The sequence below is a fragment of the Seriola aureovittata genome, chromosome 5, assembly GCF_021018895.1.
Source record: "Seriola aureovittata isolate HTS-2021-v1 ecotype China chromosome 5, ASM2101889v1, whole genome shotgun sequence".
Classification (NCBI taxonomy): Eukaryota; Metazoa; Chordata; class Actinopteri; order Carangiformes; family Carangidae; genus Seriola; species Seriola aureovittata.
The window spans coordinates 719,542-731,851 of NC_079368.1; the positions used below are offsets into that span (position 1 = coordinate 719,542).

The 12,310-nt window shown below is 43.8% G+C and overlaps 1 protein-coding gene across 1 annotated transcript; it reads left to right on the forward strand.

The window, feature by feature from the left end:
• The first annotated feature begins 3,861 nt into the window (after positions 1-3,861).
• LOC130169195 (uncharacterized protein K02A2.6-like) lies at positions 3,862-11,647 on the forward strand. Its single transcript, XM_056375693.1, has 3 exons — positions 3,862-4,038; positions 7,965-11,274; positions 11,610-11,647. The coding sequence occupies exons 1-3, from the start codon at positions 3,862-3,864 to the stop codon at positions 11,645-11,647; spliced, it is 3,525 nt and encodes a 1,174-aa protein (XP_056231668.1).
• Positions 11,648-12,310: the final 663 nt, after the last annotated feature.

Here is a 12,310-nt window from a genome sequence, read left to right on the forward strand (position 1 = left end):
ATGCATGTTGGCAAGTGGGGTCCTGACGAAGGCCCTGAGGTGCACGACGGGGTGAAAGCTGATTTAACATGTCGTTTTCAAATCCATTTTAAATATCTGGTTGTGTTTGTGCGACACAAAGTGTCAAAATTAATTTAATGATGAAGTTTGGTTGTTTACACGTGGAGCGGCTTGAAGAAAGTCAAACTTGCAGATATTCTTTAAAGTTTCTAAAAGTGCCAGAAGAATATGACAGCACTTAGAAATGTGAAGAGCGGGTGTCGTTTTCATCCCCAAACGGCCGTCCAAGGCCATAATACAGATGGCCCCGCGGCCCCCTCCTCACCGCCCACTGCTCTTTGTTTTCATTCCTCTCTTTTGGTGATAATGTATTGTCTACAGGGTGTGTAATGATCCTTGAGAGCAGCCGTATACGACTAACAGGCACTTCTGTCAAACACATCACCATCGCTGCGCTCATTGATTTGTGTTGCCTTTAAAATGGGCCGTTTCCCTCCCGTGCCGGGCGCAGCCGTAATTGCATCTCGCTTAAATGATTCAACCAAGGCGCTCTGTAGCGCTTACCTCCGCCTCCCCTCCGCCTCCCCTCCGCCTCCCCTCCTTCCACTGTCACTGTCACCCTCACTTATTTCATTATGGATTCAGCAGACTTGATAAAACAGCGGGGGTGCCCCATTCCACAGCGCTTAGCCAGCCTGGCTGAGACAAAGAAGTGGTCAAGCGGGGCAACAAATCTCACCAAATGGAGCGTTTGCTCTTTGTGCAGCCTAGTTATGGAAAACTGATAGCAGCATCCAGAATACTGAATAGGTGCATTAAATGCTGAAGAAGGGGGATTCTTCTCCTAATTGGGCGAGGGGGGGGGAGAGTTACCCATTTTGTATCTGACAATGAGTTCTGTGAAATAGTCTAATAGCCTGTACACAGTTAAAAGGGGCAGTGCAACCTCTCCCCAACCCCTCCCTCCACTCAAAACCATCCCATCCCGTCTTCAGCTGACAGATAAACATGTTCTCTGCTGGCTAATTGCACTACCTGTTTCTATCCAGTCTCCAGTGACAGGCTGGCCGCGTCTCCGTGAAGCCTCAGATCTCCAGGACCACACGATGCCGGAGTAAAACATTCAAACACAGACACAACAGTGAAGCTGAGGAACTTCTAAAGGAGGAAGTGGAGGATTATGTAGCTTTGAATGTACTTCAAGGTGCATAATCTCATTTGTGTATCTTCCCCAAATGAGCAGCAAGGTTTGCAGCTAAAAGAGACAGCTGTTGGACAGGCGCTGATGGATTAACTAACATGACAAGTGCAGCAGGTAATGTCTAATGATATCACCGTCAACAAGAGGGGAAAGAAAGACAGACAATTTTAAAGCTAACCCAAGAATTCACATTTCAGCATAGCAGGTCTTCTCCTTTTCACAATGAAATAAAGATGTTGAGAATCAATATGCAGCCGTACACATCAATATACATGTCCTGCAGGTCCCACAAGTATTCCATGTAAGTACTGTTGTCTGAATGGACTGCAAGTGGCCATAAAAGATGCAGGCCCCCAGCTGGACACTGACTCCCTCCAGTCAGATGAATAATAGTACAAAGGGCTGCTAAATCATTGAGATAGCTACTCTGCTCTGTCCAGACTGTGCTGGTCCAGTGCTACACCACTAACAGATCAATGCGGAGGACATAAGAGGAACCAAGGTCCAGAATCCTCCAGACGAAGCCTCAGCAGTCAGAGCTCAGGAGGACTCTCAGCTGAAGGGAAAAGTCTGATTAGTGGGAAGCATCAAAACTGACTCTGCGTAATAAAAACAGGACTGTGTTCCAATTAATCTGAAGCTGCAGAGCTCTTAGAGGTTAAAGGTGTCGGGTCCTCTCAGAGATGAGAGGGCAGACTAATGGACAAACGGTATACTCCTTCCTCAGACCTGTGATGATCATTCTGAAGCTGGATGTGGCCGGCTCATCTCACACCATTGAGGAAGTGACCCAAATACAGGGCAAGGTCACTGCAAACCGGTTTCAGAGGATGTTAGCTGAGAGCGTGGCTATAGCTGGGAGAGAAAGGGAGAGAGACAGCATGTTGTTTAAGTAAAACCCTCAAGAACATTATGATTTATTTAAGTGAGGAGAAAATATGAATAATGTATTGGCTATACGGAGCATGAATCTCTTTTGTACTAATTGTCAGGAAGGCTTGCATCCAGTGTGTGAGGGGTGGAGGGGCTGCAGGACCCGGAGATCACAGGGTGCTACGGCTCAAAGAAGCTGGTCCTAGAGCCACAGCCATTGACTTGCAAATAAGCTGAAGAAGGCTAATTAATTGGGGGGCTAATGAAAGTAGTGGTTGGGCTTGTGAAGAAATAATCTCGGACCCCCTTTTCACTTTCCCCCTCTTTTTCTGACTTTCTCTTTCTCTCTCTCTCTCTCTCTCTCTCTCCAGTTCACTGGCTTGATCATGCTCTCTCTTCCCACAAGATGGCTTGTGCTATTGAAGTTGATTGCAGAACGCATCAATATGTGAACAAAGTTGTTGGTGGTGGTGGTGGTGATGGGGGGTGTTAGTAGAATTAGCATTCATTTGAAGAGAACCCCCCCCTTCTCCAGCTCTGTTATTTATTCTGTAGCTTTTGGCACATTTTCTGGTTCTCCACTCCCAGGAGGAGAGACGGAGGAAGATGGAGCAGGGTGTTTAAGATGTGTGATAGGCTGTAATCGTAACTTTTGCACTTTTTCTTTCTTGTTTGCACTGGAGAGAGTCACACAGCAGCAAATAGAGAAGTCGCTCTGTCGTTCTTGTTGTGGTGGTTAGAGGGTGGGAGTGCATTCTTGGATCAGATGCTTTGCCCTGCAGTGGTCTCTGTTTTCTTTGAAGCAGTGCGACTCCTCTCAGTGGAACTCCCTGTGACTGTTGCTACTACTACGACTGCTGTGACGACGAAATCTTAACCCTTAAAGACTGTCTCTCACTTAGACTGTTGAAAATCATCATGCTCATGCTAAAATGATGCTGCAGTGATTCAGGCTACATCCGCCCATGTTTTCATTTTAAAATCCGTCACTTTTCCTATTTTTGGCGTCCACACTACTCCATCGTTTTCAAGCCCCTAAAATAGTTTTAGGCTTCGTCCACACTACGACGTTTTTGTTTTAAAACGCATCTCTGTTGCTCTTTTTTCAACTCCCTCCATGGTCTCTCCTGATTGGCTCTCATCAGCCTTGAATACCAGTAGTGAATACAACATGATAATGAATCACAGTGTTACTGACCTTGTTGTCTTTGCTAGCAGCTGTTGTTCACTTACATTCTCAATTTCAATGCTACAACTGTCTTTGCTGTTCTTCCTTTAGAGGATTTACTGTAACTAACCAACTGCAGACAATCTGCTTCCTGTTTACACTAGTGGTCATTAATGTATGTGTTTTCAGGTGTTAGTCTGGATGGAGAACATTTTCGTTTTATAACACTGTTTCTCCTCCAGCTTGCTGTGAAAATTTGAAGTTATTTAAAACTTTTCTCTCTTTCTGCAAAGTCAGGCTGTTCTGAAAACTGCCTATGTAGATGAGACTGGTCCAGTCTTGTTCAGCCTCAAATGATATGTTCACAATTATGGTCATGGTTATGACATTGCAGCCACTTGTAGTAACTGTTACTGTTTCTCTCCATGGCATAAATAGATGCACCTACAACAGAGTATTATATAATATTAACTACCTTATCTAATGGTGATTTATAACCCCTCAGGAAGAGTATACAGAAGAAATATTAAAGGTCCACTTACTGGCTTGTGGAGAATTCAGCTTCAACACCTTCAGGTCTAAATTTCTTAAATAACAAGAACTCTGGTCAAAAGACTGAATGCATCCGCTGTCCGTGAAGACCAGAGCAAAACCAGGCACAGTGACAGTGGACGACTGGAGGACATTCACAATGGAGACCATCTATGAAGGGATACATGGAGGACCACCTAATCTCATATGCAACCATTTGATAACAGGTGACACCCAGTCCAGCTCCACCTGCTACCTGAAGAAAGTGAGATGAGGAAAAGTGAGAGCAGATAGAACTTTTAACTTGTAAGCAGAAAATCTGCATTTCCGCATCGTAGATGAAGATTCCAGCAGCTGTGTTTACTGACTTCTGTTTGTGCTACAAAAAAATATCCAAGAAAACTAGAATCATCTCCTCACGTTTGTATCCCTCCTCCACTCAAACTAGTTTCAGGTCACATCCCTGTTTATCCTTAATCATTTAAAATATGAACCATTTGCAAAAAAATTTGCCATAATTTCTGTGTGAAGTCTTGAGTAATGGCTAAAAAGTGTTTTCTGAGGTCACCATGACCTTCACCTTTGACCCCCAAAATCTAATCAGTTCATCCTGGAGTCTAAGTGAATGTTTTTGCAAAATTTCAAGAAGCTCTGTCGTGGTGTTTCTAAGATATCGTTATCCACAATAATGGGACAGATGGAAATCCAGCTCTGGCTGTCGCCAGCGTGGAGGAATAAAAAATGTATTTATGAGAAAATATTTTACAGGTGTGCAGCTCTCATTGCATGAATTCACATACTGATTTGCAGATGTGCAGATTTTGTCCATGATTCCACATTTTGATTTGGGTGTGTGAATGTGTTGTGCACATTCACTGCAGCAACTGTAGCAAAAATGCAGCATATGAGTTTCTTATTTTGTGATTCATAAAACAGGATTTGTGCAGCTGCAGTGAAGAATCTGAGAAGGTGAAACTATTGTTGCGTTTGTGGTAGAGAAAAGAAATCTACAAGTCTTCATCTCCAAGAGCATCTTTTCTCTGTGACCTCAAACTTACTGAAACATGTGACTATTTTATATAACTACTAACTCCACTGTCACAGCTGCTCATGTGTTCTTCACCAGAAACCTTTGGACTGTTTCTTTGATGTAGGACTTCATAGCCAAGTTTTGAGACTCTGTGAAAAACACTGACATTTTTTCCAAAAGTGAGCAAGTGGACCTTTAAGTTCATTTTCTTCGATGTAGCTTAAATCATGTTCAGTTATCTGCAAATTATTTATCTGCAAAACAACCAGTAAAGCTATCACTAATAATACTACTTCTGCTACTTTTTCTGGTTCTGCTACTACTATAGTACCTCAGTTACTTCAACCTCAACTACCAATACCACGATTGCTTCTTCAAATAGTACTACTACTTCAAAGCTTCAAGTTGACAGCACTTTTTAAAAGAAAATGTGTCTTTTTTAGTTTATTCTGTAGCTTTTGGCACATTTTCTGGTTCTCCACTCCCAGGAGGAAAGATGGAGCGAGATGGAGCAGGGTGTTTAAGCTGCATGACGGGCTGTAACGGTAGCTTCTTCACTTCTTCTCTCTTGTTCACACTGGAGAGAGAGAGAGTGAGGCAGCAGCGATAGAGAAGGCACCCTTTCTCCCCCCTCTCTCTCCTCCTTGCTGTGGTGGTTGGAGGGTGGAGGCACGTGCTCGGATCAGATGCTCTGCCCCGCAGTTGTGTCTTGTTTCTTTGAAGCAGTGTGACTCCTCTCAGCCACCCCAGCAGCTCCGGGCACTGCCACCGTCTGCAGGGTCCTGCTGCACAGAACCATGCCGCTGTTTGAAGATATGGAGAGAAAGCCTTCTCTGCTCGACCCAAGCTACTGCCATGGGCGCACACACACACACACACACACACACACACACACACACACAGATACATACACATGAATACTCACACACCAACTCCCACTCATACAATCAAAATCATTCTCAGCTTCTTCTTGTTACCCTTTGATATGTGCTCATGCTCTGACTCCCACCCTCTCAGTAACAAGCAGCATCGCTGCCTGTACAGCAGTGACACTAACAGTAAGATGTTTTCATCAAGTAATTATGCGCAGGTAATATTATATTATATATTTCAAACATGCAATCTGATTTGAGTTCATTGTGATGACTGAAAGTACTTTTGGTGTCTGTCTATTTGTCTGCATCTGATCTTAGAAAAGCCACTGAATAAACTTAAAGGTGCACTAATCAATATTTATACAGTAGCCTGTTAATAAAGGGGCAAATGGGTGTTTCAGTGTGTTTCAGCTGAACTTTATCGTTTTGACTCAGGTTACATCCTCACACATTTAAGTTTTAAAACACATAACTTTTGCTACGTTTACATCTTTCGTCACTATCCCTGGAGTTCTCAAGCTCCTAAAATGGATGGCTCTGGTCTACCAGTGGTGAATACAACATGATAATGAATTACAGTACACCTGACCTTGTTGTTGTTGCTAGCAGCTGTTAATGCTACAACTGTCTTTGCTGTTCCTCGTTCAGAGGATTTACTGTAACTAACCAACTGCAGAGGAAACAGTCTACTTCCTGTTTACACTGGCTCACACTTGCCCAATGTTTTTATATGGTCATGTGATGTGTTTCCAGACATGATCGTATATGATGCTAAAACACTCGTCTGGACGGAGATCGTTTTCATCTTAAAACGCCGTTTGAAAATGTAAAGGTATCAGTGTGGATCTAGCCTCAGTCTCGCTGGTCTCATTACTGCCAGCAGCAGGAGGGGCTATGATGAACATAACGTAGTCTACACTACCTGCCCAGGACAGAATAGAAGATAAATAGAGTTAGCATCAAGTGTAGTGGAGGATTTAGCTTAAGACAAAATTTTCTCACCAAAACAGAACTAAAAGCTGAGCGAAAGTTGGACTTTATCAGGTGAACACAACAAATGAATAAATGAATGCTAATATTGCTCTGTAACTGCTGGACGTGTAAATAGGCAACTGTTCGCTAACATCTTTACAAGCTGATAATATCAGTGTTGTCAAGTCAAGTCAATTTTTATTCGTATAGCACCAATTCACAACATAAGTTATCTCAAGGCACTTTCCAAATAGAGCAGGTCTAGACCTTCTCTTTATAATATTGTAGTATCCTAAATACTTCTGGAGTTAGATAGAGGGAGCTGTAGGATCCATGGGTGGACCTGACAGGAAGTCCTGTCAGGAAGTATTTTATATAGGAAGTGATGTATGGATTGTGTGCTCTTTTGTCTGTCACTATCATCGATTAAAAGCCAAGAAATATATGATGGCGAGTTCTGTGTCCTCCTTGTGCTGCCTGGGCCCACAATATTACATATGGCGACGAGGATAATTTGGAGAAGAGTTTTTTGCCCTGCTCTCTGGCCACTGTGGAAGGAATTGCTTCTTTGATTGGAGGATAGGACTCCAGGTGAACAAAGGACTTGGGGGAAGGGAGGAAGACACATGCAGGTGAGATGGCAACAATAGGATCCCTGCCACCATTTGATCCAAAAGTGCAAGCTTGGGAGGAATATTGCGAAATAATGGAACACTTCTTTATTGCAAATGTTATTGAGGAAGAAGAGATAAAGAAGTCCATTTTGCTTAGTGTGGTGGGAGCACAAACTTACAGTTTGATGAGAAACCTCTTAAGTCCTGCAAAACCAGGAGAGAAGACTTTTGGACAACTGGTAACTTTATTAAAGAACCACTTTAACCCCAAGCCAAGTGAAATTGTCCAGAGATTTAAATTTAATTCACGCTTGAGAAGATCCCCCGAATCTGTGTCTGAATATGTGGCAGAATTAAGGAAATTGGCACAAGATTGTGATTATGGAGCAACACTTTCACAAATGTTACGGGATAGACTGGTATGTGGAATAAATGATGACCGCATCCAAAGAAGATTATTGTCAGAGACTAATCTCACATTTGAAAGTGCCCTGTTTCTAGCACAAGCAATGGAATCTGCCAACAAGAATGTGCAGGATTTGCAAAGTAAGGCAGGAGCCATGTCCTGTAATGCAGTGAGGGCTGGAGGATCAGAGAGCACGGGGAAGAAGAGAGAGAGAGCCAGAGAAGAGCAGAAAAAGATAAAGATTGTTATCGCTGTAACGGTAAACATTCACCTGAGGACTGTTGGTTCAAATAGGAAAAGTGTCATGCCTGTGGAATAACTGGACACATAGCTCGAGCGTGTCGCAATAAGAAAAAGTTAAATGCTGACAGGAGAAATGACAGAAGGCCCAGAGCAAGTGGAAGACGCTACACACAGGAGAGAAAAGTGCATTATTGTTCTCCCAGAGTGGCAGAAGGGAGTGATGAAGACGAACAGCCATTATCTTTGTATAATGTCTGGTGCGAAGATGAAGAGGAGGCAGTGCCCCCTTACAAGGTATGCATGACTCTAAATGGTGAACCAGTGATATTTGAAGTGGATACAGGATGTGGACTCACCATAATGACTATGAAAGCATTCAAAGAAAAAGTGAAAAATGCCCCTCCATTAAAGAAAACTCGCCTGAAGTTGAAAACATATACAAAACAAAAGATAAAGGTGCTGGGGAAAGCATATGTGAAAGTGAATTACAAACAGCAAGAAAAGATATTGCCCATAATAGTAGTTAAAGGCACAGGTCCAAACTTATTGGGAAGATGGTGGTTGAAGCATGTTAAATTGGACTGGGCTGAAATAAAGCACCTTGCACACCACCCACAGTCTCTGAACCTGGAGCAAGTGCACACTGCAAACCACTCACAGCTCCTGACCCTGCAGCGAGTGCTACAAAAGCATGAAGGAGTGTTTAAAGAGGAGCTGGGAATGTTAAAAGGGTTTAAAGCTACTATTCATGTACCTGTTGATGCTGCTCCTCGCTTTTATAGACCAAGATCAGTTCCCTATGCTATGAAGCCTAAAGTTGATGCAGAGATTGACAGACTGGTAAAAGAGAACATCATTACTCCAGTCAAGTATTCTGAATGGGCAGCTCCTGTGGTTCCTTTGCTCAAACCGGATGGTGACTGTAGATTGTGTGGAGATTATAAATTGACTGTAAATAGAGTCTCCACCCTAGAACAGTACCCCATACCCAAAGTAGAAGATTTGATGGCTGTGTTAGCTGGGGGGAAGCAGTTTACAAAACTAGACATGAGCCATGCATATCAACAAATCCAAATGGATGATCAGTCTAAAAAGTACTTAACTGTAAATACTCACCGTGGAATGTTTACATACAACAGACTACCATTTGGTGTATCCTCCGCTCCAGCAATATTCCAGCGAACCATGGAGGGGGTTCTCCAGGGAATTCCACATGTAGCGGTGTATCTGGATGATATACTGGTTACCGGAGCAACCAAAGAAAGGCACCTAAAGACCCTGGATGAGGTGTTGAGCCGCTTAGAGGAGGCGGGTCTCAGATTAAAGAGAAGCAAATGCACGTTGCTGGCTGATGAAGTTCAGTATTTGGGACATAAAGTGGATGCTAAAGGAGTGCATACTGTGGAAGCCAAAGTAAAGGCTGTTGTTGATGCTCCCACCCCAACTTCAGTAACAGAGCTCAAGGCCTACCTGGGCTTGTTGAATTATTATAACCGCTTCCTTCCCAATCTCTCCACATTGCTGGCCCCTTTACATCATCTGCTGAGGAAAGATGTGGTTTGGAGCTGGGGCAAACAGCAAGAAGAATCCTTCAGGAAATCCAAAGACTTATTGAAGTCAGCTGATGTGTTAGTGCATTATTCTGGGAAGAAGGCTTTGCTATTAGCCTGTGATGCCTCACCCTATGGCCTAGGAGCCGTATTGTCCCACAAAATGGAAGATGGAACAGAAAAACCCATTGGTTTTGTATCTCGTACCTTGGCACCAGCGGAGAAGAAATACTCTCAGCTTGATAAAGAAGGTTTGGCTGTGATCTTTGGAATTAAAAGGTTCCACAAATACCTCTATGGACGAAACTTTACAATTGTAACGGACCACAAGCCCTTGATATCCCTGTTCAATGAAACTAAACCTGTTCCTCAGATGGTGTCACCACGTGTTCAGCGTTGGGCTGTATGGCTCAGAGCTTATGAGTATCAGATTGTGTATAGACCTGGAAAGCAGCACATAAATGCAGATGCCCTCAGTAGGCTCCCCCTTCCAGAAACATCACCTGCTGAGGAAGAGGAGGATCTGGTGCTGATGCTGGATGGAATGGATGATGCACTGGTGACCACGGAACAAATAAGACATTGGACAGCTAAAGAGGTGACATTGTCACGAGTGCAGGAGTATGTCTTAAAAGGATGGCCTTCTACAGTGGAGCCTGAACTCATGCCTTACTTCACCAGACGCTGGGAGCTCAGTGTGAGAGATGGATGTGTTCTGTGGGGGGCTCGGGTCATTATTCCTCAGAAAGGAAGGAAAACTCTGTTAAAGTTGCTGCATCAGTCCCACCCAGGAATGTGTAGGATGAAAGGACTAGCTCGGTCATATGTCTGGTGGCCACAGATGGATCGAGATGTTCAGAGGGAAGTAAACCAGTGTGACGCATGTCAACAGCATAGCATGTCTCCCTCTACAGCACCCTTACATCCCTGGGAATGGCCAGAAAAGCCTTGGACACGACTCCATGTGGATTATGCAGGTCCATTTTTGGGTAAACTGTTTTTGGTGATTGTTGATGCCCATTCTAAATGGATGGATGTATATCCAGTGACTACAGCAACCTCACATGCAACCATTGAAAAGCTCAGACAAAGTTTCAGTGTCCATGGATTGCCACAGATGTTGGTGAGTGATAATGCTACCTGTTTTACAAGTGCTGAGTTTGCTGATTTCATGTCTAAAAATGGGATCAACCATGTCACCTCAGCCCCTTTCCATCCTTCATCAAATGGACTGGCCGAAAGAGCAGTTCGAACCTTTAAGGAAGGGATGAAGAAGATACAAGGAGGAAATGAGAGCTTGGAAGCAAAAGTGTCCAGATTCCTTTTTAGTTACAGAATCACTCCACACTCTACTACAGGCTTGTCACCAGCTGAAATGTTGATGTCAAGGAGACCTAGGTCTGCCTTGGATCTGTTACTTCCAGACATGAAGTCTAAGGTGGAAAAGAAACAGTGGAAACAAAATGTTAATCATGACACGCACACAAAGCTCAGAAGTTTTGCACCTGGGAATCCTATATTTACAAAAAACTATGGATATGGTCCCAAATGGATTCCTGGAACGATCGAGAGCTGCACAGGTCCCCTGTCATGTACAGTCCTCATAGGAAATGGACAGATCGTGAGGAGACATATTGATCAAATCAGGAAGAGAGAGTCCAGTGGTGTTCCTGATATAGATCCCAGTACACCTCAGGCTGTGAGCAGCCCATCTCTTATGGAGACAGGCCAAGTACAGTCCCCTGAGGTCCGGATCCCTGACTCTTCATCCCATGGGGAGGACTCTGGGAGTGCCCCACTGATACTGGGGAGTGAGTCCCCACATGTATTACAAGAACAGTTAACACCACCCTTAAGGTGCTCTATTAGAGAGAGACACCCGCCTGACTATTATAGGCCTTAAATAAACACTGAAAAGAAAGTGAATATTTATTCAGCTCTGCAGAGAATACCACCGTTGCTTAACTTTAATATAAAAAAAAAAAAGTAGTTGATATAAGTTTAGTTTTTGGCAAGTTAAGTTCTTAAAGTTTGAAACAAATCTAAATTGTAAGTTACAAATTAAGAGTTAATTTGAAGTAAGTGCAACATATAAAGTTGAGTAAAGTGTATAATGTTGATTAACGTGTCTTATGTTCTCTTGCAGTGTATGTTGTCTGCAGACCTGAGAAGGGAGGGATGTAGTATCCTAAATACTTCTGGAGTTAGATAGAGGGAGCTGTAGGATCCATGGGTGGACCTGACAGGAAGTCCTGTCAGGAAGTATTTTATATAGGAAGTGATGTATGGATTGTGTGCTCTTTTGTCCGTCACTATCATCGATTAAAAGCCAAGAAATATATGATGGCGAGTTCTGTGTCCTCCTTGTGCTGCCTGGGCTCCCAATATTACAAATATTATTTACAGAGACCCAACAATTCCCACCAAGAGCAGCACTAGGCGACAGTGGCAAGGAAAGACTTCCATTAAAGAGGCAGAGACCTCGAGCAGAACTGGACTCAGGGTGGACGGCCACCTGCCATGTTGATAATAGTGATATTAGTGGCAGTAACAGCAATAGTAATGTAATGGCAACTGTAATACTCCTACTGATGAAAGTAATAATGAAGGCTTCGTCTTCGTCGTCTCCCGCTTATCCGGATCCGGTTCGCAGGGGCAGCAGCCTCAGCAAAGAGGTCCAGACGGCCCTCTCCCCAGCCACTTCCACCAGCTCCTCCGGGAGAATCCCGAGGCGTTCCAAGGCCAGCCGAGAGATATAATCCCTCCAGCGTGTCCTTGGTTGGCCCCGAGGCCTCCTTCCCGGTGGGACATGCCCGAAACACCTCCCCAGGGAGGCGTCCAGGAGAC